Genomic DNA, 21,771 nt, shown 5'->3' with positions numbered 1-21,771 from the left:
GGTTATTAAAATCAGCAAATCCTCCACATTGCAGAAAATGGAGAATTCAGCTCCAGGTAAAAACTTCCCAAACCAGACAATGTAGTAACCAGGGGATGCTGATGGCCACAGAGACCAGAACCACAACCAACATCAGATTCTTTCACAAAGTGACTTTATTAAAAAAAAAAAAAAAAAAACAGAAAATGAAAAATAACTTCCAAGGTGGACCCATCATTCACCACAAAAGTTAATGGCCACTTTGATCTGTTAGGTACAACAAAAAAAAAAGAAAAAGAAATCCATTAAAAAAGCTTGTCTTCTTTTCTTCTGTTGTCAAAACCCACTTTTAGGGGGCAGTTTCACAGCACCCCTGCATGAGGTTTTGCCTCAGTCAGGTGTTCATCTTGCGGATGAGGAGGTAGTTGGGCCCTTCATTAGTGGCTTTGATGATTTTCCAGGCATCATGGTGCATGAGGCCCCTCAGAGAACAGCCATTGATGGACAGGACCTCATCACCAACTTCAAGAAGTCCTGACAGCTCAGCAGCACCTCCTGGTGTAGAAGAGTACAGCAGCTCAGACATACTCAAGGACATATGCCATCATTTTGTTTTGATATTTCGAGAGACCCAAAGGGAATCAAACAGGGGAACAGAGAGGAGACTGGTGCACTTTGCTTTCACTAAGATTGATTAAGAGTGTGATAGACGATTAATGACTCTCATCCTTTAAGTATTTTGGTTTAGTTTCTGTATGTGTCTCTTTGATAAACTGAATTGTGCTAATGCAAATGGAAGACCCAGATCTGCTTGTTTTGTAGAAAGCAGCCAAAGGAACAGGAATTAAGAAAAGATCTGTCTGTTTAACCAAAGCCTTACTTGAGGCAAGGTTGACATGAAGCAGAGGTGTGATGAGATTGCAAAAAGGGTGCAAACTCATTTAGGGTGAACAAACCACCGACATATGCCACCCCCTCTCCTGCCCCCCCTCCGTTCAGTTATGCAAGCAGATTTGTTACCTATCAGACACTTTTTTGTCCAGATCTAAACAATTCGCTGGAATGACAAAATTGCATCCTTGGATGGCAGTGCCGTCAAATCCAGATTCAGCCTGGAGAACCTGATGCTGATGTTGGTACAATGTTGAAAAATGCAACTGAATTGTGTTCTTCGTGACCTCGACTGTCAAACTAAAGTAAAACTCTACATGTAAATAAAGCACTGCAGAAAACAGGTGAGGGCATGGTGAGTCAGCTGAGTTAAGGTACAGACTGCATCTTCTATTGTCAGTAATCAAGTAGGTGATTACCACCCTTTGACCAGTGCCAATGAATTGCCATGACAACATGCTTACCTAGACAAATGGCACCTTATGAGTCCCAGTAGGCACACAGATAGGCATTTACTTTTAACCTGCACTTTCTTTACAGCTAATAAAGCAAATGTCACCTTTAAAAATGCGTTTTATGATCAGAGGCCGGTCTCCATGGCTCGATGACTTTCCCCCTTCCAGACTGAAGCCCAGGCCAGCAGAGGTCTTGTCAAGCTCTATCACTAAAGCACCATCTGGAGCAACATCAACTACTGAGAGATATTCAACACTGAGAATTATATTATAAACATATAAAGTCAATGTGACGGAGTATTCACATCCAACATTATCCATCCCTCCAGGAAGTTTGTAAGAAACAATGCAAATTCAAGCATTTATTTAGGGGGTCTTCCTTTTTTTGAAAATTATTATTTTTTTATTCCTGCAGTTTTTCTGCAAAAAGTTGGGAATTAAGGCAAAGAACTTACACTGATAAAAATGTATAGCTAACTGATCATTACATTGCAACATTAGCACGAAGCTGCAGAGTGATGGCTCACACATTTTGGACTGAAGGCAGATATGAAACCTCTGACACTGCTGTGTCAATGGACATGATTAGGCTGCAAAACAGCACAAACTGTCTAGTTTATGTGCTTGTGAAAGCTACAGCATGAGATTGTTTAATTAAAAAAAGTCAGTTAGAATAATCTTCTGCTTTTGCAAGCACACAAACTACAAATAATGTTTCAGAACATAATCATTTATTCTTTTTACGTGATTAGTGTTATATAATTGTTAATCAAGGAAGAATGATAGAAGCAGGTTGAAAGTAACCACAGATTCAAAATAGCACTTAAAGAAATTTGTCAGCCATCAGTAGCTGTCATTGACAAATTCAATCCCCCGATGAGAAACCTTGGTTAGAACCAGGCTCACGGGGGGCCTTTGTCATACAAATATAAATAAGATATAACTGATATAACTGTTTTGACCACTATATTTAACAAGCCCATTCTATCTTTGTGACATGTGCATATTTACAATTGAAATTAATGTGATTTCTATGGCAAAGAGCCTTAAATTTCCAAAAGTAATTAATACTGCTACTTTGCTGATTAGTTTACAGTCAGCAGGTTTATAAGCTTTAGTGCAAGCACAGCCCCCACTTGAAGAGACTTTAATAACTTCAACACAAAGACCAGCTGTTTATTGTCAAACGAGTAATTTTATTTTTATGATATATTCCAATTGTAGTTTTCTTTTTCAGTCATGTTGTCAGAAGGAAATGTGGCTGTTCCCATTGCCATTCCCACTTACAGTCCAATATCGTGGCAATGTTACTGCACCACCATCTAGTGGCAGTTTTCTCAAAAAAAAATAAAAAAAAAAAAATAAATAAAAAACAGGACCAGAATTTTGTCTCTTTGCTTCAATACTATTCGATTAAGGCTTGCCACCTTAAGCATTTTTCTTCTTCGTATATTTTATTTGCACTTTTGAAACAACAAATTGGTTCATTAACGCAAACAATTGGTACGAGTAGAGTGTGGATCAGAATCTCTAGTGCTAAATTAAAATATGATTGAGAGAAAAAAAATTATACATACATATCCTCACAATCAAATTAGTCTCTCATAAAAACCAAAAAAGCTGGACACATCACTTCTTGAGTCCTTTTGAAATTTTCTATTACATCAAACCGTACCTTTATCTTTCTGAAATTCTGAATGATATGCCTTCTTTATTATTTGATTTATTATTTGGTTTATTATTTATTTCAGTCTGAATTAACATTCTCCCCCTGTGGATTCCCATATTTCCCTTAACCTTACCACAAAATATCAGATAATATCTTTGAGAACCCCCCCCATAAAACCAAGCAAGGCTCTGCTGCTACCTCCATCTCATTGAGACCACTAATTCATCCCAGGTACTTACCTTCTCTAGTTTCCATAGGCGTCTTACTTGGCGAACACTTTGGCTCACTGGTCACATTAAGTCTGTCAAAGACACCAAGTTTATTCTTCTTGTTTCTACATATGACAACTAAGCCCTGGTTGGACAGTCTGGCCTGATGGAGGCAGGACACTGCCTCCCCATGGGTTTTTCCCTCTAGACTTGTGCCATTGATGGACAAAATACTGTCTCCTCTTTGGATTGTGCCTTCAAGGCTTGCCGCTCCTTTAGTGAACACCCGATGGACCTGGACACAATTGTTACAGTATCATGTGAGCAAGAACTATTAAAACACATCTAACCTCGACACACATACATATGTATATATACATACATATATATACATACATATATATATACATATATATATATATATATATACATATATATATACACATACACACACACACGCATATATACATATATGTATGCACACACACAACTATATCTATTCTTACATCCTGCACTTACAGTTATTGTCTTCTGCTCCAGATCAACTCCACCAGCTATACTGAACCCAAGTCCTGATCCTTCCTCTTTACACAGCAAGACAAGGTGAGTGTCATCCTTCACCTGCAGAATTCACACACACACAGTAGTAGGGTATATGGGGAGAGGTGTTATATATTAAATGACATGTCTCAGCAGCAGTGCAGTGTTACCTTGGCCTCTTTAAGTAGGGCCCAGATGTAGGATTTCACTGTCACAGAGAGCAGCAGTGATTGCAGTTTATGCTGAATGGCAGGAGATGTTGCTAGATCCTTTAAACTGTGAACAGATGGAGTCAAAGTTTGCAAACCATATTTTACTCACATGATTAAATAGCCATAATAAAGTCCCTATTGTCTTTTTTGTCCCCCCAAGTTGATCAGTCCAGCTTGTCATCCTGGATCATATTCCATTCAACCATATCCACAGATCATCCTGCTCCACACTCTCAGACCCTGTTAGCTTATCAACTGGAACCCCTGCACCTACGAGAAGCCCTACCTTCTCTGAGCTGACTTTTATGCCTGAATGAACCTGGTCATTTCCAACTTCCTGCCAATCTCCAAGTATCTCTCTGCTCCCTGGGACCCTCAATCATATTTCCTTGTTACAACTCTTCAGTTGGTTCAGAATGCTGCTGCACGAATATTAAAAGGAACTAGCAAAAGCGATCACATTTATCCTGTGTCCATGAAAAATTCTAAATAGAACATAAAATCCATCTCCTAACATACCAAGCTTAATCAAATTTGAGAGCTCATAGTTTCTTATTGCTGCATTCGATCACTCTGGGTGCCTTGTTCCACATTTGAAACAGAGTCAGGCTGAGGGCTCTGTTTATTAGGTGCCAATAAAAGTAGCAGAGTGAGTGCTCTGTCTGCATATTTTTAGCTGGGCTCTGCAGCTCCCAATTAGTCTCCCAAAGTTCAGACAAGCAGGATGGACTGCTGAGAACTTGTCACTGCTGAGTATGTTTTTCAAAATGCTTCTGCCAGGGAAAATATTTTAGTATTTTGTGCAATTTCAATATAATCTTGTGTGAATACTGTGTTGTGTTAATATTATGTACTAATTAGTGTTTCATTTGTGTAACGTTACAGTTTAGCAGTGGTAAACAGTCAAAAGGGAGGGAAGGAATGGGAGGAAGGGAGGAATACTGTCTGGCTGTCTATCCTTGCAGATGAATATGTGCTGCAAGGACATACTGTAGGTGAATTTTTGGTTCTGAGAGTCTCAAAGAGTAACAGAGGCAGATCTTTAAGCAAAGAGGCTCTTCTGTAAAACCAACTTCCAGTTTCGGTGTGGTGGGTGGTCTCTCTCTGTAAGCCTAAAGTTGAAAGATAAAGCTTAATTTTTCTTTAGTTAGACTGCTGAGGGTGCACTGAGCACCTCTCTCTCTCTCCCATGTATGTATGTATGTAACACCATTACATGTCTTTGTTTCCTCCCATAGTTTTCTAGCCTATCCTCCTTCTCACTGTCCTCATCCTACAGATGAATCATCTCCACCCTATGTTCCTGCCCAACACCTGCTGTTACCTGTCACCTGATGTTAGCTAGCATAGTGGTTGCCTCACAACAACAGTCACAGGTTTGCTTATTTGGGTTTCCCATCACCATCAAACAAATGCATGTTTGGGTTAATTGGTGACGATAATTGTCTGTAGGGCTGAGTGTAAGTGGTGGTTCATCTCTGCCTGTCTCTGTATGTTGGCCCTGTGATGGACAAACTGTCCAGTGGTCCAGTGGTAGCCCACCCTTGCCGATTGGGAGCCAATCCCAGCTCAGTGGTAGAAGATGAATGAATCATTAATTGCCATTAATCATTTCTACATCCTTTTCTTCTGTCGAGTTTGTCGAGGCAGATGGACATCCACCCTTAACCTAGTTCTGTCGGAAATTTTTTGTTGCAACTATGACCAAATGCTTGCTCATGGAAGGATTTGTTGTCCTCTTTAAAAAAAAAATGTATTAAGAGTTTTGTCTAGACCTGCTCCATATGTAAAGTGCCTTGAAGTAAGTCAATTATGATTTGGCACCATAAAAATAACTTTGATTTAATTTTGATTGAAGTTAAACTCCCCACCTGATAGACAAGCTGGGCTGTGGTCCATGGGTCTCTGGGATTTTCTGACATGTCTCAACAGTGGATCCAGGATCACGCAGTCTCACCTTGTTCACATGCACTTCCATCAGGGCTGCAAGGGGAGGAAAGCTGTCAACCTCTGCTGCTTTTGGAAGAATTGTGGGCTGAATATCAGGCTCAGTTTCATCAACTGTGCGCTGGCTTTTGGTGAAGTTCCCTGTACATAACTTTTCCAACTCAGGCATACTGAGAGCCCTGAGCTGCTGTAACCTGCTGTGGGGAACTCTAACGCGTTTCTTCCGCAAAACTGGAGGGGTCTGTGGTGTAAATCCATATGGTATTTTGGGAACTATAGCATCAGGACTGTCCACCAACAAAGAAGCTGTGTTACAGTGTGTTGGGGGAGAGTTTAAGTTCATCACTGTAATGTTGGGTTTACCAAAAGGATGTGAGCAGATTGTGGGAGGGATTATATTGTCAACATCAGAACTAAAACTTCTCCGAGTTCGACAGTCAGCATTAACCAAGTCCATATAACCAGCAATCCTTTGGTTCAGTGAGGCTCTACATGTCAGTGCATGAGAATAAATGTCACTACTTTTAGCCACTGGTTTTTCAAAGTTAGCCAGGTTTTCGAAGGACTTTATCTTATGTTGAACAGAGAAGGGATTGTAGCCTGCACACAAGGTAGTGTCTGTGGAGAAACTTTGCCTTTCCATTGTCTTTACATAGATCCTGGATTTGCTGGACTTCAGGTGCTCACTTTTCTCCACAGTAGTACTTGATTGTGAGCTGCTACCTTTGGTTGAATACATTTCTTTGGAAGAAAACAGTGAGTTTCGTTTTGTGTTGCAGACCAAGACACTTTTCTCTACAGTTGAAATGGCAGCAGAGAGAACAGGTGATAATTTCACTTCTGTGCCTTTTTGGTTGAGTTTAGAAGCTTCTGAATTTGCCATTTCACAGTGTGCCACAATTGGTGATGATGAAGCACATAGGGAAGACAACTGAACTTCAATGAAAGTTCTCTGAGTTGGAGGTTGGTGGAAGTGGCCCTGTGATTCAGCAGTTTTTTTGGAATCTATATGGAGATCCCTCCCTTTTGCCAGTTCCACAATCACATTCTCAGTCGTAACCTGTTGTCTGTCACTTTTTTGTCTACTTATAGGGCAGCTGTTTGTATCAAACTGCTCACTTGTCCCCAAACAGCTGCTTGTCATTGGTGCTAATTTTGTTGAATGGTTTAAGGCTGCTTTTATGTTTGAAGGCTCAGTCTTCAGACTCCTTTGGAGTTTTTGGAGAGGGTCTTCCTGTGGTTTGCTTTTACTCTTGATACTCAAGCCTTTCAGTTTGGGAACACTATCATTTGGACTGATTTGTGATTCAGACAGAAGTTGTAAGGTACTGTTCCACATGGAACTGTCTAAATTATCATGGAGTTTCTGTCCATTGGTCTGCTTCAGTAAGGAAGTAGCTTGACAATTTGAGTTAGTTCCACACTTCAATGCTTTTCTTTTGTTTGTCATTGACATTGAGACTCTTGGGTCTGATCTGCTGAGGCTTAAGCCTGAGGTCTCTGACTCCACTACTTGTGAAAGAGCTGCTTTTGTATTCAAATTCTCCAGCAAATCTGAGTTCAGAGATGAATCTACATGTACATTAGCAGATGAAGGGAAGGGGCATAACTTAATCATAAGATTGGTTTCTCCACATACTTGAGCTTTGTCACAAGGTTCCTCTACAGAGCTTGGCTGCTCTCTAGACGAGTTTTCTTTGCCTCTCACTGAGACATCAGAGTTGCATGTTGCATGTCTCCCATTGAATGTCTGATCCAGGTCTGTATAGAGACTGCTAGCATGTTGAAAAGATGGCTTTGACTGGCTTAAATTAACATTTCCATCAGCAGCAGGTTTCTGGGCATCACATGAACAAAATTCCACTTCTTCCTCTGAAGAGTCCTCAAGAAGACTCCTCTCATTGTCAACGGCAGTGTCACTGTCCGAATCCCTATCATCTCCTGTGGGATACATGTGTTTGTAATTCCTGTTTTCATTTGGTTGGTTCTCAGGTGTTGTCTCCTCAGGGAGAATGGCACATTTTTCATTTTGTGCCTCGAAGACAGAGCCATCCAAGAAACTAGATTTGACTTCATTAAGAATCCCTGCTTTCTCACACAGTGTTTCAGTGTGCCGTCCCAGGATATCTTCATTGAATAAAGTTTCTTTGGCGGGTTTGGTGTGCATGTTTGCATCACTGTAGAGGCTCACGTCTAATAAAATGTCATCTACGTTGGTGATAGGTATTTGTAAGTCATGGTCTATTTGAGATGTATGGTTGGAATTTTGTAAATATGAATGCATCTTTTTTCCTTCATTAGATATTCCCTGAACAGATGTGGCTGGGGTCAGTCTGATGGCTCCACCACTGCTCTCTGATGTCATCATCAAACTTGACAAATGAGCTACAGCTGTAAACAGAGATGAAAAGTAAGCACTTCAGTTATTATTGTTGAGGACAGGAAGACAAAACATTCTCTGAAAGGTCCAATAAAAATCTACTGTCTTGCACCAAAGAAGTTACATGCATGTCATACCAAAAACCATAATAATACCAGCATATCCAGGTTTAGAGAATGCCATTCCTACATAAGAATGATAACTGACTGTGGTAATCGTAGTAATGTATACATTTAGAAAGAAATGAGTGATTAGTTAAACATATTAAGCCACATATCTTCATGTTTATTCAGGTACTTAATTACAGGCTTAAAAGTCCCATATTTACAATGTGTTGATATCCATGAAAAGATATATTTGAAGAAGTTGGATCCACGGCAAATAGACTCACCACAGTCCAAAAGAACTTCCTGGTAATTGCAGTGGTGTGAAAAAGTGTTTGCCCCCTTTCTGATTTTTTTTTTTTTTTTTTTTGCATATTTGTCACACTTAAATGTTTCAGATCAAACTAATTTAAACATTAGCAAAAGCTAATACAAGTAAACACAGAATGTTTTCATTATTAAGTGGTGAACAGTGGAGGTTCATGCTTGAAAATCCTCCAATGTGGCTGAATCACAACAATTCGGCAAAGATGAGTGGGCCAAAATTCCTCCACAGCGCTGTAAAAGACTCATTGTGGGGGATCACTTTTTCACCTTCATTTAAAATTGCATTTTGTGTTAGGAAGAAAATGAAGGCCAACAACAATTTAAATTCTCAGCATTAATGTTGACTAAATGTAAGACTCATCAGTCAAGCATTCATCTGTTTTCTTCTCCTTTTGCACCATGAAGGAAAAGTTCTTGATAATGGAAAAAAATTGACGAATGGTGGCGAAAAGGAAAAAAAACAAAAAACTAACATTGTGCACAGCACTGATTTTTGATAGTGTATTGGGGCCACACTGAAGGAGAAAATTGGAGATTTTGAAAATTTTGTAGGGCTGTCACGTTTCAAATGTTTTATCAAATTAATCACAGGGTAGCTGTAGATTAATCATGATGAATCGCCATTCCTAAATATAACCAAAAATTCATATTTTCTCTGTGTATTGTTGGAGTAGAAAGCTAAATGACAGGAGGTGGATGCATATGTTTAAGAGTGGATGGATTAAATGCCACAGCAGGTTTTCGGGCTGCATTAACATTTTTAAGCAATTCTTCACAGTGTTTCTTGAATCTAGGAATCAAAGAAAATTACTTCATGAAGTTGCCTTTCAGATTAATTTCAAATCAAAAGAAGTGTAATAGGCCTGAATGTCTACTTCGGAAATACCGCTTGCCTTAAATATGAAATATTTTAATCCCATTTTACACAAACTGCTAATCACCATTTTGGATTGTTTTTATAATTAAAAAGTAAACTATGTAAACCAAACATCATCTGAAAATGGCTGTCTTTAACCGCCACTACATATGCAGCGTCAGGAAGCAGTAAGCTGTTGACAGCTGTAGAGCAAGTTAAGGGTGAGATGAAGGGACAAAATAGCAGCATGCAGATAATGTGATTAAAAAAAAACAAAAAACAAAAAACAAAACTGGTGTGTTAATCCTAGTCCTAATATCTTCAAGAGAGTAATAGCCCTCAAAGCAGAGACTTTTTTAGGGGTAAATCAGTGGCCAAGGAACTTCTTTTTTTCCCCTGGTTCCACCGGTTCTATGAAAAGTTCTTGTTTCCTGGGTAAAGTTCCTGGGGTCTCAATATGTCTTCAGTTGTTGATTCTTGAAGAGGTTTCATCTTATCCTACACTCAACTTCCTCAGAGAACTTTTCACTTTAGAAAAGAGAGAACAATATATAAATAAATAAATATCCTGCATCCAGTATTATATATCTGACCGGTAGAAGTTAAAACATGTGGTAGTAAGGTTACAATCTAAAGGAGGTAGATTACTAAATACTACTTAATATGATGAAAATAAACTCAGATGACAAAAAAAAAAAAAAAAAAAAAAAAAAAAAACAACAACAAAAAAAACAGCAACAGCAATGTCTCTGCTACACTAAATTAAGATTTACGTTATGCTACTGTAGAGGGTGTTAACTACATAAACAGAATACACAAAGTTAAACTACAGGGTCAGTCTAGTTAAACTAAATGTAAAATATATTATTTAAGATAGTCACCATGGATAGAAAGCCAGAAGCTTGAAGGTTGATTTGGGACAATGAGTGATGTGGGGCAGGTCCTATATCTTAATGTTGGCATAAAAGGGAAAGACATTGTTCACTATTTAAAGGCATACTGATCAGCATTCTACCACTAATGTACACTAGTGATATAGACAAAGCACAATTATACACCAGCACATAACATGTAGGTTCATGGCTCTCTGGAAAACAGTACTGAAGGAAAGAAAACATCTTGAATGACTATTGAAGTAAAATTAAACTTGAGCACGAAACACTGAGAGCCCTATTGTTTCCTTGTAATTCTCTTCTTCTGCCTGGAAAATTGCATTTCCAACATTTCCATTTTTTATATTTTATATATCTTGCAAATCTACAGTAAACAAGAAACTTGTGCGACAAAAAATGGACCAGACTCACTGACTAACTCCCTAACAACAACCTATCACCCTGCCCTATGTGCCCTACAGATAATATCTAAATAAGCCAGTGAGTAGTGATAGCTAACATGTCTTTGGGGTCATCAGGTGGGAACCTCCTTTCACCGGTGTTTCATCTAGGTAGGCCCACAACACCTCCAGGAGGCTAAACTGTGATCACTGGTGTCCCAGAATCACCCCCCACTAATACCAGCCATCACCGCTCCTCACACAAAGACAAATATCTCACACAGCACTACCATCAACTACTCTGACCTCTCACCAACTGCACCAGTGAAAGTGGGGTGAGGATACACACCCTGGTTCAGGTAGGGGGGAGAAATAGAAGAGGTGGAGATGAAAGTAGGGATGGGATACAGACTCTGGTTCGGATAGGGGGCATGAAAGTATAGAAGGTGCAGGAGGTGGAGGACAAGCTACACTAGCAGATTCAGCAGCTAAACTCACCAGAACAGTCCTATAATCAAACCAAATCACACTAATACAGACCAACTCATCTAGACTAACCGCATGATCTCAAAGAGGCTTGAACAGGCCACACCCTCTACTTAAATGCACTTCCTCTCCCTGGATTTCTTCCTCTGCTTTTCCTAAGAGTCTGTCTGTCTTAAGAGCTCCCCCTGCTGGGCCCCTAGCTACAATTACTTCTAATCCAAATCCACTGACTGGATCTTATTGCCTCATCCGACATTTCCTTCACTATTTTCCTCACACTCTGTCCCATTCCTCCTAACTCCCTCAACAGATCTGACTACAAACCCTCTACATCCTACTTCCACTTGACAAATCCTAACCTTCCATCCTCACTGCTCAGCATCCTTACCTAGATCTGCATACCTGAGCTTTTTCCTTTCATATGCTTCTTCAACTGAATCCTCCCATGGCACAGTCAGCTCTATGAAATATACTCATTCTACTCCTAGACCACAAAATTATATCAGGCCTTAGCTTTGTACAGGCTATTTTCTGGGAACAACAAGCTTTCCTCCCAAATCCACCTGCATCTCCCAGTCACCAGCATCCTCTAAGCTGCCTTGCCTCCTTGTTATCTTATTAACTTTCCCTCCTTCTTGAACAAACTGAATTGCCACTCTCTCTGTCTCCCTCCTAAATTTACCTGCCTCCGTATCTCTTCAATGCCTGCAGCTAAGCTTTTTAAAACCCGGTTATGTCGCCACATATGCCATCCTTGTGACACACTAACCTTACAACGTGACAAGATGTGCATTCGAGTTGCAGTACCTGAACACGACGAACAAAAAGGGTCTCCATTTACCCAGAGTTTTAGGTTCCGAGAAGTTGGCAATACATCATACTTTGCCCCTATCAAAAATCTAATACTACTTTCCTCCATACTCCACAGCTCTTTTCAACTAAGCTTTTTCTTATCTACATCTTCCCAGTTCACCCACTGTCCCTGCTTAGCCTGAGCCACTGCCCTTGCACTCCTTAATATTTCCTCCTGTCTACGAACCTGCTGTACAAGTAGCTTCCTCTTCTCTTTGGGACCTGTTCTACTCTACACAGGTTTGCCTGGGCCAAGCCCCAAGCCTACCTGGCCTATCTGTACATTATCCATAATCTCTGTATGCCTAAGAGTTGCTTTCGCTTCCTGCACTGCCATTCTTGGATTCCATTTTCTCCCCTTGGTTGGGTTTGGAACCACCTTACTAACTACCACATCTTTACTCCCAGATAACAGGAGCTCTGTCCTAACCTTAGTACATTTACAAACTCCTCCACTAGACTAGATACTAGGAGATGAAGTATGCCTTTCCCATACAGTGCCACACTGCTTAAACATCTCGGAACACCAAGCCACTTCCTAATGTAAAAGCTTACTAGTCTTTCCATTTTCTCTGCAGCAGATATTGGAATCTCATATACCGACAGTGGCCACATCAACCTGGGGAATAATCCAAACACCAAACACCGCAGCTTCAACTTTCCTGGAAGTCCTGATTTGTCTATTCTATTTGTCTATTCTATCCAGTCCCTCAGCAATATCCTACCGAAACTACACTACCTGTTCTCCGTCATGCAAGTCTGCCTTGTACCACCTACCTTGACTCTTTACTGGTTTTTGTGCCTAATTATTGGAATTTCTAGCCTCTGCCAACCTGTTGTAAAGCCTGCTGTACTTAAGCATAGTTTGATATCCTGGAAATATTCTCTTACTAACATAAAAACGACTCTAGGCATTCACTAATCAAACGCCTCCCAAATAAGGCTTTGTGGCACTGACTCAAAAGTATTTGCTAAGTCCAAGAATATCAGAGGCAAGTCTCTTTTCTCACTCTTGGCTGCCTGAATCCGGTGCCAAATCATGCTAGTGTGCTCTAAACACCCTGCGAAACCTGGTATTCCTGCCTTCTGTATTGAAGTATCTATTAAGCTATTCCTTTCTAAATAACTAGCTAGTCTTCGTGCGACTACACTAAAGAAAATCTTCCCCTCTACATTCAGGAGAGAGTTACAGAACTGACTCAGGTTTGAAGACTCCTTCTCCTTTGGAATAAGAACACCTCCTGACCTGTGCCATGCTGTATTCTTAATTGTCTCCACAAAAACTTTAGGCTATCAGGTGCACTTTTATAGACCCGGTAGGGGACTCCATTTGGCCATGGGGCCGAAGAAACCTTCGCACGCCTGACTACCTCCTCAACCTCCTTCCACCTAGGTGGTCTTACATCCATTTCCTGATCTATCTCCCCTAATGGTGGCATGTCAGGTGGAAGCCCTACTATTCCATCCTGCTCAGAATCTGAATATATATTCCTCAGGTACTCTTCTAGAGGAGAAATAGCTCCATATCACCCCTTATGAAAATAAGAAAGTCCAGCCTGATTAATGAAAATAGGCAGACATACAGGTGCATCTCATTCATTTATTTGTTCATCTTCTACCACTTATTCGGGTCATGGGGGCTGCTGGGGCCAATCCCAGCTCACATTGGACAAGGGCAGGGTACAGCCTGTACAGGTCACCAACAATCACTCACAGTCACACTCACACCCACGGACAGTTTGAGTGTGAGTGATTGTTTGTCTCTGTCTGTCAGCCCTGTGATAGACTGGTGACCTATCCAGGGTGTACCCCTCCCTTGCCCATTGTGAACTGGGATTCACTTAAGAGGTAGAAATATTAATAATGATTTATTTTAGTTGGACTTTAAACAGACGTTTATATCCCACTGTCAGAAACAAAGCCAAAAGTTTAAAGGCTGAGCAGATGCTAAAATCCCTAAAACCCAATGCTGAGTAGCTACACCTACTTTCACCTGTCTGGATGAACGTACTGTAGCTGTCCTGCTATTTTAGCATTTAATATTGAATTTTAATAGTGGCCTGACATTCCAAGCCAGCCAGACCACAAGGAATTCTTCCACACCTACAGAATAAAATCAATGTCTTTCCATTGGTCAGAGTGATACCAGCTGTTTAACAAAGTTGCAACAAATTAATTTGCACGTGTCCTTTTTTTATGTAAAATAAATCATGTCCAAATATATCTAAATTCTCCTTTAATAGTGTGCTGCTGTGTTCCAAGTTAGATGACTGACTAATAAAGTACATTGCTGGACATCACTTTACACTCTGGCACAACTATTTTCTGGACTTTCAGGACCCCAACTAGACCAGCACTGTGTTCTCCTAAAAAAGGATTTTTTTAGGAGGCTCAAAGTTAAACGCATAAATGTTACCACACAACAGAACACATCCCAGTTGTCCTTTAAAATATTTAATGCAGCCTTATAGGGCCTTATTCTGAATTGTCTTACCTGAAACTGGTCTCTTGACTTCTAAGGACAGTGTCGTAGGAAGGCTCTGCATCATCTCACAGATTTCTTGGTAATCTGAGGAACCCACCAGCTTTGTTCCAATTTTTACAATCTCATCTCCAGGACGAAGTTTAGCTGAAGATCCCTGAGTAAACATTTGAACAAAAGAGCAAATCAAACTTCTTTTTCTAAAAGTATCCCTGCTCTGACATTAGACACATATAAGGATGAAACCAAGCAGACATACCCTTTCTGCTGCGCCGCCAGGCTTTAAACCAGTGATGATAATTTTCAGAGGAGATGACATAATCTCCAAATCAAGCCCAAATGACTCTTCCTCAGTTCTTTTCAGAGTCACAATATCGATGGCACAAACACCTACAAGTTCACTGGCATCTCCTCTCTTACAATAAGATACTGACCCACCTACAGCTGTGAGGTTTCTTTCACACTGGGTTGGCAGCAACGATGGAGAAGGTTCATCAACTGTGACCTTTTGCTGCTGAAGGAGGTTTGGAGTGTCAGTGCTAATCATACATTTGACTTGCGTTACTGCTTTATCTTCAAGGTTCAGGTGGCACTTAGACTCCACCTGCCTATCAACTTGAGTTGTGCAGTTCTCACTGATGCTGCTCTCCATTCCTGCGTTGTACCCCAAGGCACAGTGGATGGACATAAAGGGTGACTCAGAACTGTCTAACTCAGACTTATTTATAACACAATTCTCACCCTGTGAGAAACTACCATGGATGGATGCTGTATTATCGTGACTTCCACACATCTGTGGAACCCTGTCACTATCATTGTCTCCATCCACATCTATTAACGATGTAGCAGATGTAGCAATTATGACTGTTGAATCCATTTTGGGACTTTGTGCATCATTGAAGCTCACAGAGTCAGGTTTTGTCATTCTGTGGAAATGCCCAGTGTTTCCATTGTTGTCTGAGTCTTCATCATCACTGAGTTCATCCTCAAAGCACATCACGCGTCGCTGACGGAGTAGTGGGCTTCGCACTTTTGTGGTGCTGGAGATGGCAGTAGGCTGACAAACTGTCTCTTCATTGTGATGAAGGGGGGCTGGGGTCTTGTCCTCTGATGTGTTATATACAGGGCAACTCCCTACTTCTGATAGGGAGAGGTTGAATGCTAGGAAGATACAAATAAAGTGGTCACTATAGATGAACAAATTATGCATTTTCTGTCCATTTCAAAATGACTGAACCTAAATCTAAATCTGTATAGTAATTCACTCTACTGACAGTACATAATATATTGTATAGTCATAACAACAGATCATGAGTCCTGCACATGTCCTCAATAAAGTTATGCATAGTAAAATGGAATTAAACAGGAAAAAAGTATTGAACATGCTAATGTAAGTAAAAATTATTTAATACTTTGTGAAGAAGCCTTTTCTAGAAACGACACCTTCACAATCCTTTCTGCATGAAAAAACGAATTGTTCACAGTGTGTGTGTGTGTGATTTTGGACCATTGCTCTAAACAGATTTACTTCAAAATGTGAAAATTCGAAGAAGCTTGCTTGTCAAGCCTGATTTTCAGTTCCTTCCACAAATGTGCAACTGAATTTAAGTAATGTAATTGGACTGGGATATCCTAACACCTTCATTTTCTTTCTTTGAAATTTGTTTTGTTTGCTTCAAAGATCTCTCAGTACATGGCTGCATTTATTCATTCATCTTCATGCATGTCTTTGGACAGTAGGAGGAAACCCATTTTTGGTTAATAAAACCATGTTTGTTTGTTTTTTTTTTTGTTTTGTTTTTTTTTCAATCCACTTACCCCAGTGCCAGAGGACAACATCGCAACCTTCACCTACAGTATCTCACAAAAGTGAGTCCACCCCTCACATTTCGGCAAATATTTAATTATATCTTTTCATGGGACAACACTGAAGAAATGACACTTTGATACAATGTAAAGTAGTCACAGTACAGCTTGTATAACTGTAAAATTACTGTCTCCTCAAAATAACTCAACACACAGCCATTAATGTCTAAACCACTGGCAAAAAAAGTGAATACACCCCTAAGGGAAAATGTCAGAATTAGGCCCAGTTAGCCATTTTCCCTCCCTGGTGTCATATGACTCGTTTGTGTTACAAGGTCTCAGGTGTGAATGCCGAGCAGGTGTGTTAAATTTATCGAGCTCACACTCTCTCCTACTGGACACTGGATGTTCAACATGGCAAAGATCTCTCTGAGAATCTTAAAAAAAAAAGAATTGTTGCTCTACATAAAGGTGGCCTAGGCTATAAAAACACTGCCAACACCCTGAAACTGAGCTGCAGCACGGTGGTGAAGACAGCTGTTTAACAGGACAAGTTCCACTCAGAACAGGCCTCATCATGGTCAGCCAAAGAAGTTGAGTGCACGTGCTCAGTGTCATATCCAGAGATTGTCTTTGGAAAATAGACGTATGAGTGCTGCTTGCATTGCTGCAGAGGTTGAAGGGGTGGGGGTCAGTCTGTCAATGCTCAGACCATACGCTGCACACTGCATCAAATTGGTCTGCACAGCTGTGGTCCCAGAAGGAAGCCTCTTCTAAAGATGATGCACAAGAAAGCCCACAAACAGTTTGCTAAAGACATGCAGACTAAGGACATGGGTTACTTGCTAAAGAAGTTGAGGGTAAAGGTGATGGACTGGCCAAGCATTTCTCCAGACCCAAACCCTATTAAGCATCTGTGGGGCATCCTCAAACAGAAGGTGGAGGAGCACAACGTCTCCAACATGAGGAGCTCCTGTGCATGGGTGGGTGATGCTCATTCCACTTGCAGATAATGCAATGGTCTTTCCCGAAAGATTCACAGTAATGTTTTGGTGACAAAAAATCTTTTTATACCCCATTTTTTAGTGGGGTGCACACAAAAACAATACATTAACATACTTTTCAAAAACATGACAAAGAACAAAATAAAATTATTAATTTTACGGATGTTTCTAATAGTAGATTAAGGGACCAGGTGATTATATTATATAAATATATTGATTTTAGATGTTATCTTTAAGTAATGTTATCCTGATGAAGAAGAATAGATTTTCAATAGTCAGCATCAGTCCAGTAAAGATGCGGACTCCAATCATCTGTGCAATATTACTGTCATCTGGAAACCCTAGCTCTTTCATAGGATTCTGTTTAAACAACCTGAATGATTGCAGATTGACACTTCTTGCCATTTCTCTTCAGAGAAAAAGTCCTAATAATCTCTGTGTATGGAAGTTAATCTTGTGACCTCCATCATGGAAGTAAAATCTAGACCAGGTTAGGATTGTGACTCATACTTCTAATGTTGCTTGGGTTGATTCTAATAATTGAGTCAAGAGTCACTTCACAAAACAGCTAGATTAAATGTTTATAGTGCCGCTACCTTACAACATGGAGGTTGTGGGTTCGGTTCCCGGGCTTCGACCTTTCTTTGTGGACTCTGCATGTTCTCCCTGTGCTTGCATGGGTTTCCTCCCACCGTCCTAAGACATGCATGTTTACATTAATTTCTGACTCTAAATTGACTAGAGGTGTGAGTGGTTGTTCCTCTCTGTCTTGGTATGTTGGCCCTGCGAAGGACTGGTGCCCTTTCCAGGATGTACCCTGCCCTCATCTAATATGAAGCAGGGACTGTCTCAAGTACCCTCCATGACCCAGAAAGGGATCAGTGGTAGAAGATGAATTAATGAATTAACAACTTCTGTTGAATCAGACCACACAGGACAGAGTAAATGAAAAGGATCTTGAATGAACCTTGGCCAATATACTGTTTTTTTCTTTCCTAGCCCACTTTTCATTCATCATGAATGAGTGAATGAAATTTACCATGAGACTGTGATGAGTTGTCGCCCATGGAAATTTGGCAGCTCTGAAGGTGGAGAAGGTCATCTCTGCTCAAGCCCATCAGTATTGGGTCAGACATAAAGGAATTGCTGCAGACATCCTGGGAGAAGTATTGCGACAATTCTGTCTCTGAGCTCAGGGACCCCTGCTTCAGAGTGGAGGACACAGGAATATCAAATCAATTAACCCCCCCCTTCAAAAAAAAATAAATATAAATATATATTATATATATATATATATATATATATATATAAATAATATATTATAATAATATAATATAAAACATATAAAAAAGTAAAAAGCTGCCGAAAGTTGAGGAGCGCTGGGCCGCTGCGACTGTGCGCGCCGCCATCTTCCACTATCTGAACACCACCATTGTAGGACTGATTAAGAATAACAATGAGTCAGCCTACAGGGAGGAGGTCAAACACTTGACGGACTGGTGTTCCAATAACAACCTGGTCCTCAACACAGCCAAAACCAAGGAAATCATTTTGGATTTCAGGAAATCCAAAAAGACGGTGCTCCCCACCCTCTCCATTAAAGGAGAGGAGGTTGAGAGGGTGGAGAGCTTCAAGTTCCTTGGAGTACATATATCGGCCGACCTCACCTGGGCCGTCCACACTTCGTACCAGGTGAGGAAAGCCCACCAGCGTCTTTACTTCCTCAGGAAGCTAAAGCAGGCTCACCTCCCCCGCCCCCTGCTGGTTAACTTTTACAGGGCATCCATCGAGTCCATCCTGACCTACTGCTGTACAGTGTGGTCCACCAGCTGCACAGCCAAGGACAGGAAGGACCTGCAGCGGGTGGCGAGGACGGCGGAGACAATTATTGGGACCACACTTCCCCCCCTTAGAGACACTTACGCTGGCCGACTGAAAAAGAAGGCCAGAAACATCAGCACAGATCCCTTACACCCCGGTTATCCCTTATTCTGCCCCCTCCCCTATGGAAAGAGATACCGCTCTCTCAAAGCCAGAACTACAAGACTCATTAACAGCTTCTTCCCCCAGGCCGTCAAAGCCATCACCCCACCCCCACCCCCACCCAAAGACTGACAATGGCCACACTTACTACCAAGTGCAATATCCCTTCCCCCCCAAAGACACCTACCTGCTGTAAATAATGACATTGTCATAATGTAAACTCTTTTGCACTACAGTATACACTGTTTCCCGTATTTATCATACCCATTCCCATATTTATCATAACCATTCCCGTATTTATCATACCTTGTAAATACTTATTTTATATTTTATATTTTATATTTTATATTGTTTTTATTGAGATATCGCGCTTTTGTGTTTTTCTTGTTTTTCTTTCTCGCTGCCATGTGGAGCTGCTAAGCATATTTTCACAGTTAATGTTGGTGACAATGTGAACAGTGACAATAAAGGATTCTATTCTATAAAAATGCATAATTGTGATACATATGGTAAGTGCCAGGTTCTAGAACAAATGTTAGAGCTTGTTTCGTAGCTGAATGCTTTGCAACACAAAGAGTGTGTGACCTCCTTTAGTCCTAATCTTGGGCATACCATATCTCTGTCCTGAAGATAAAAGCACATATTCCAAGCTCATAGGATAAAGTAGTTCATCTATAATCTTGAGAGCTAGATTTAGCCTCTAGTACGCCTCATCAATTCACATTCCTCTTTTCATCTGTCATCCCACTTCTTGTAATCAGGTGACTTGTTTTTGGTAACCATTTAGATTTTACCCTGATCTCAACTAGCTAACCAACAACATTTTCACTATCCACTTTCAAAATCTGTTTTCCATTCTCTTGTCGACAAATTTAATTTTAGTATGCATCAGTGTGACCCTCCTCTAAAACATCCATCTTCACTTGTAACATTGGGTACCGGTTCCAGCTCTTCAAGCTCTTCAGCTCATGAATCCTCTTTCTTCTCCTCCCACTGCGAGGGGGTTTCCTTATACTTCAAATAGTGCCAATCCATTTTTCAAGTATGATTACATGATCAGTTCTAGTTGCCAAAGTCGATTGGTTAGTGCTGATAAGTGCTGAGACTGAATTAAAAATGTCTCAATGAATTGATAGTAATGATGACTTACTCTACTGGCTGGCTCCAGGAATCTCTTCATGGTCCAGCTGAGAGTAGGAGAGCTGTCTCCTTGCTGCTCCTTAATCGATAGGTTGGGGCTCTTGCTCTTACAGGTGAGACCTACAGATTGCAGACCAAAAGAGACCAGATATCCAGAGCCAATCAGAGCAATCATAACATTGGATTTTTGTATTGGAGCTGTAAACACTATTGAGTGCAGAGTAGAGGAGGTAAAGATGTCAAACCCTGGGAGGGAGATGAATGTCTGTTCCTGCTCAGTTTGTCCCTGTACATGGATCGAGCTATGATGAGATCCATCTCCTGTTCTGACACCTGCAAAAAAGACGAGACAAGAAATGACAAGAGTTTCATCATTGAGAGTAAATAGATTGCTCATGAGAGAGGGGAATGGTACTGTGAACAGGAGGGCATGATGGCATGCTTTCTAACCAATCAGTGGACATTAAGAAGAGGCACCTCAGGACAGGAGAAAAATGTTGAACAAATTAGCTGAACTGCGGTAGAGGATATGCATGGGAATCTGAAATTAGGTGAAATCTCTCTAGTCTGACCACACTTATACTTATCAGAATTAAAAACCTTTAGTAGTTTTATGTTGTCGGGCTGAATCTGCTATTTGACAGTGAATTGTTACTGGAAATGGATTTAGCAAAACATAAACAACTAATACAAAACGACAAGTAATTGGTGTAAGTGTTAGTGGTGCTCAGAAACCCCACGTACAAGACAAAGGAAGACAGATTGCTTTGTCCTATATCATTTTAATTTCTCTGAGGTGCTCTAAAAAGCCACAGGAATTGCAGTCTAAGGGCCTGATCTACTAAAGGTTTGCTCGTATAAAAATGTGTGCAAACTTGATGTCACTCGCAAAAAAATGTGCAAGCTGATCTACTAACGGCACACACTTAAGACTGTGTCTTTGAAGTGAGAAAAACAACACGTGCTGTCCATTTAGCACCTTGGCCTTAATGAATATGGAATATGGGGTGTTTCTGCCCAGCTGAGCAAAATACTGCGAGGAGAAAATGCAAATAAGAAATATTAGCACATGCATTATGATTTATCAAATCTAAAAGTAATTGTGGGGATTATGATTGCGTCTAAATATAATATGTTGGAAGGGCAAACCATCCCAGCTTTACGCACAATGGCTGC

General features: G+C 40.5%; 1 protein-coding gene across 3 annotated transcripts in view; it reads right to left on the bottom strand.

Annotated features, from left to right (window-relative positions):
• Positions 1 to 228: 228 nt before the first annotated feature.
• pdzd2 (PDZ domain containing 2) overlaps positions 229 to 21,771 on the bottom strand; it is a 41,488-nt gene continuing 19,945 nt past the window's right edge. Inside the window, exons 16-26 of one of the 3 annotated variants that reach the window (XM_029510693.1) lie at positions 20,841 to 20,928; positions 20,606 to 20,715; positions 18,512 to 18,677; positions 14,922 to 15,823; positions 14,675 to 14,819; positions 5,827 to 8,293; positions 3,914 to 4,019; positions 3,723 to 3,824; positions 3,234 to 3,498; positions 1,430 to 1,564; positions 229 to 534 (exon numbers count right to left, since the gene is read on the bottom strand). In XM_029510693.1, coding sequence (XP_029366553.1) covers positions 374 to 534; positions 1,430 to 1,564; positions 3,234 to 3,498; positions 3,723 to 3,824; positions 3,914 to 4,019; positions 5,827 to 8,293; positions 14,675 to 14,819; positions 14,922 to 15,823; positions 18,512 to 18,677; positions 20,606 to 20,715; positions 20,841 to 20,928 — 4,647 coding nt within the window. In that variant the 3' untranslated portion in view covers positions 229 to 373. The remainder of the gene's footprint in view (positions 535 to 1,429; positions 1,565 to 3,233; positions 3,499 to 3,722; positions 3,825 to 3,913; positions 4,020 to 5,826; positions 8,294 to 14,674; positions 14,820 to 14,921; positions 15,824 to 18,511; positions 18,678 to 20,605; positions 20,716 to 20,840; positions 20,929 to 21,771) is intronic. The other 2 variants (XM_029510696.1, XM_029510695.1) reach the window with 2 other exon arrangements.

The sequence above is a fragment of the Echeneis naucrates genome, chromosome 9 (assembly GCF_900963305.1).
Source record: "Echeneis naucrates chromosome 9, fEcheNa1.1, whole genome shotgun sequence".
Taxonomy (NCBI): Eukaryota; Metazoa; Chordata; class Actinopteri; order Carangiformes; family Echeneidae; genus Echeneis; species Echeneis naucrates.
The sequence above is the reverse complement of the archived record's forward strand: the minus strand, read 5'-3'. Positions and strand labels throughout refer to the sequence as shown.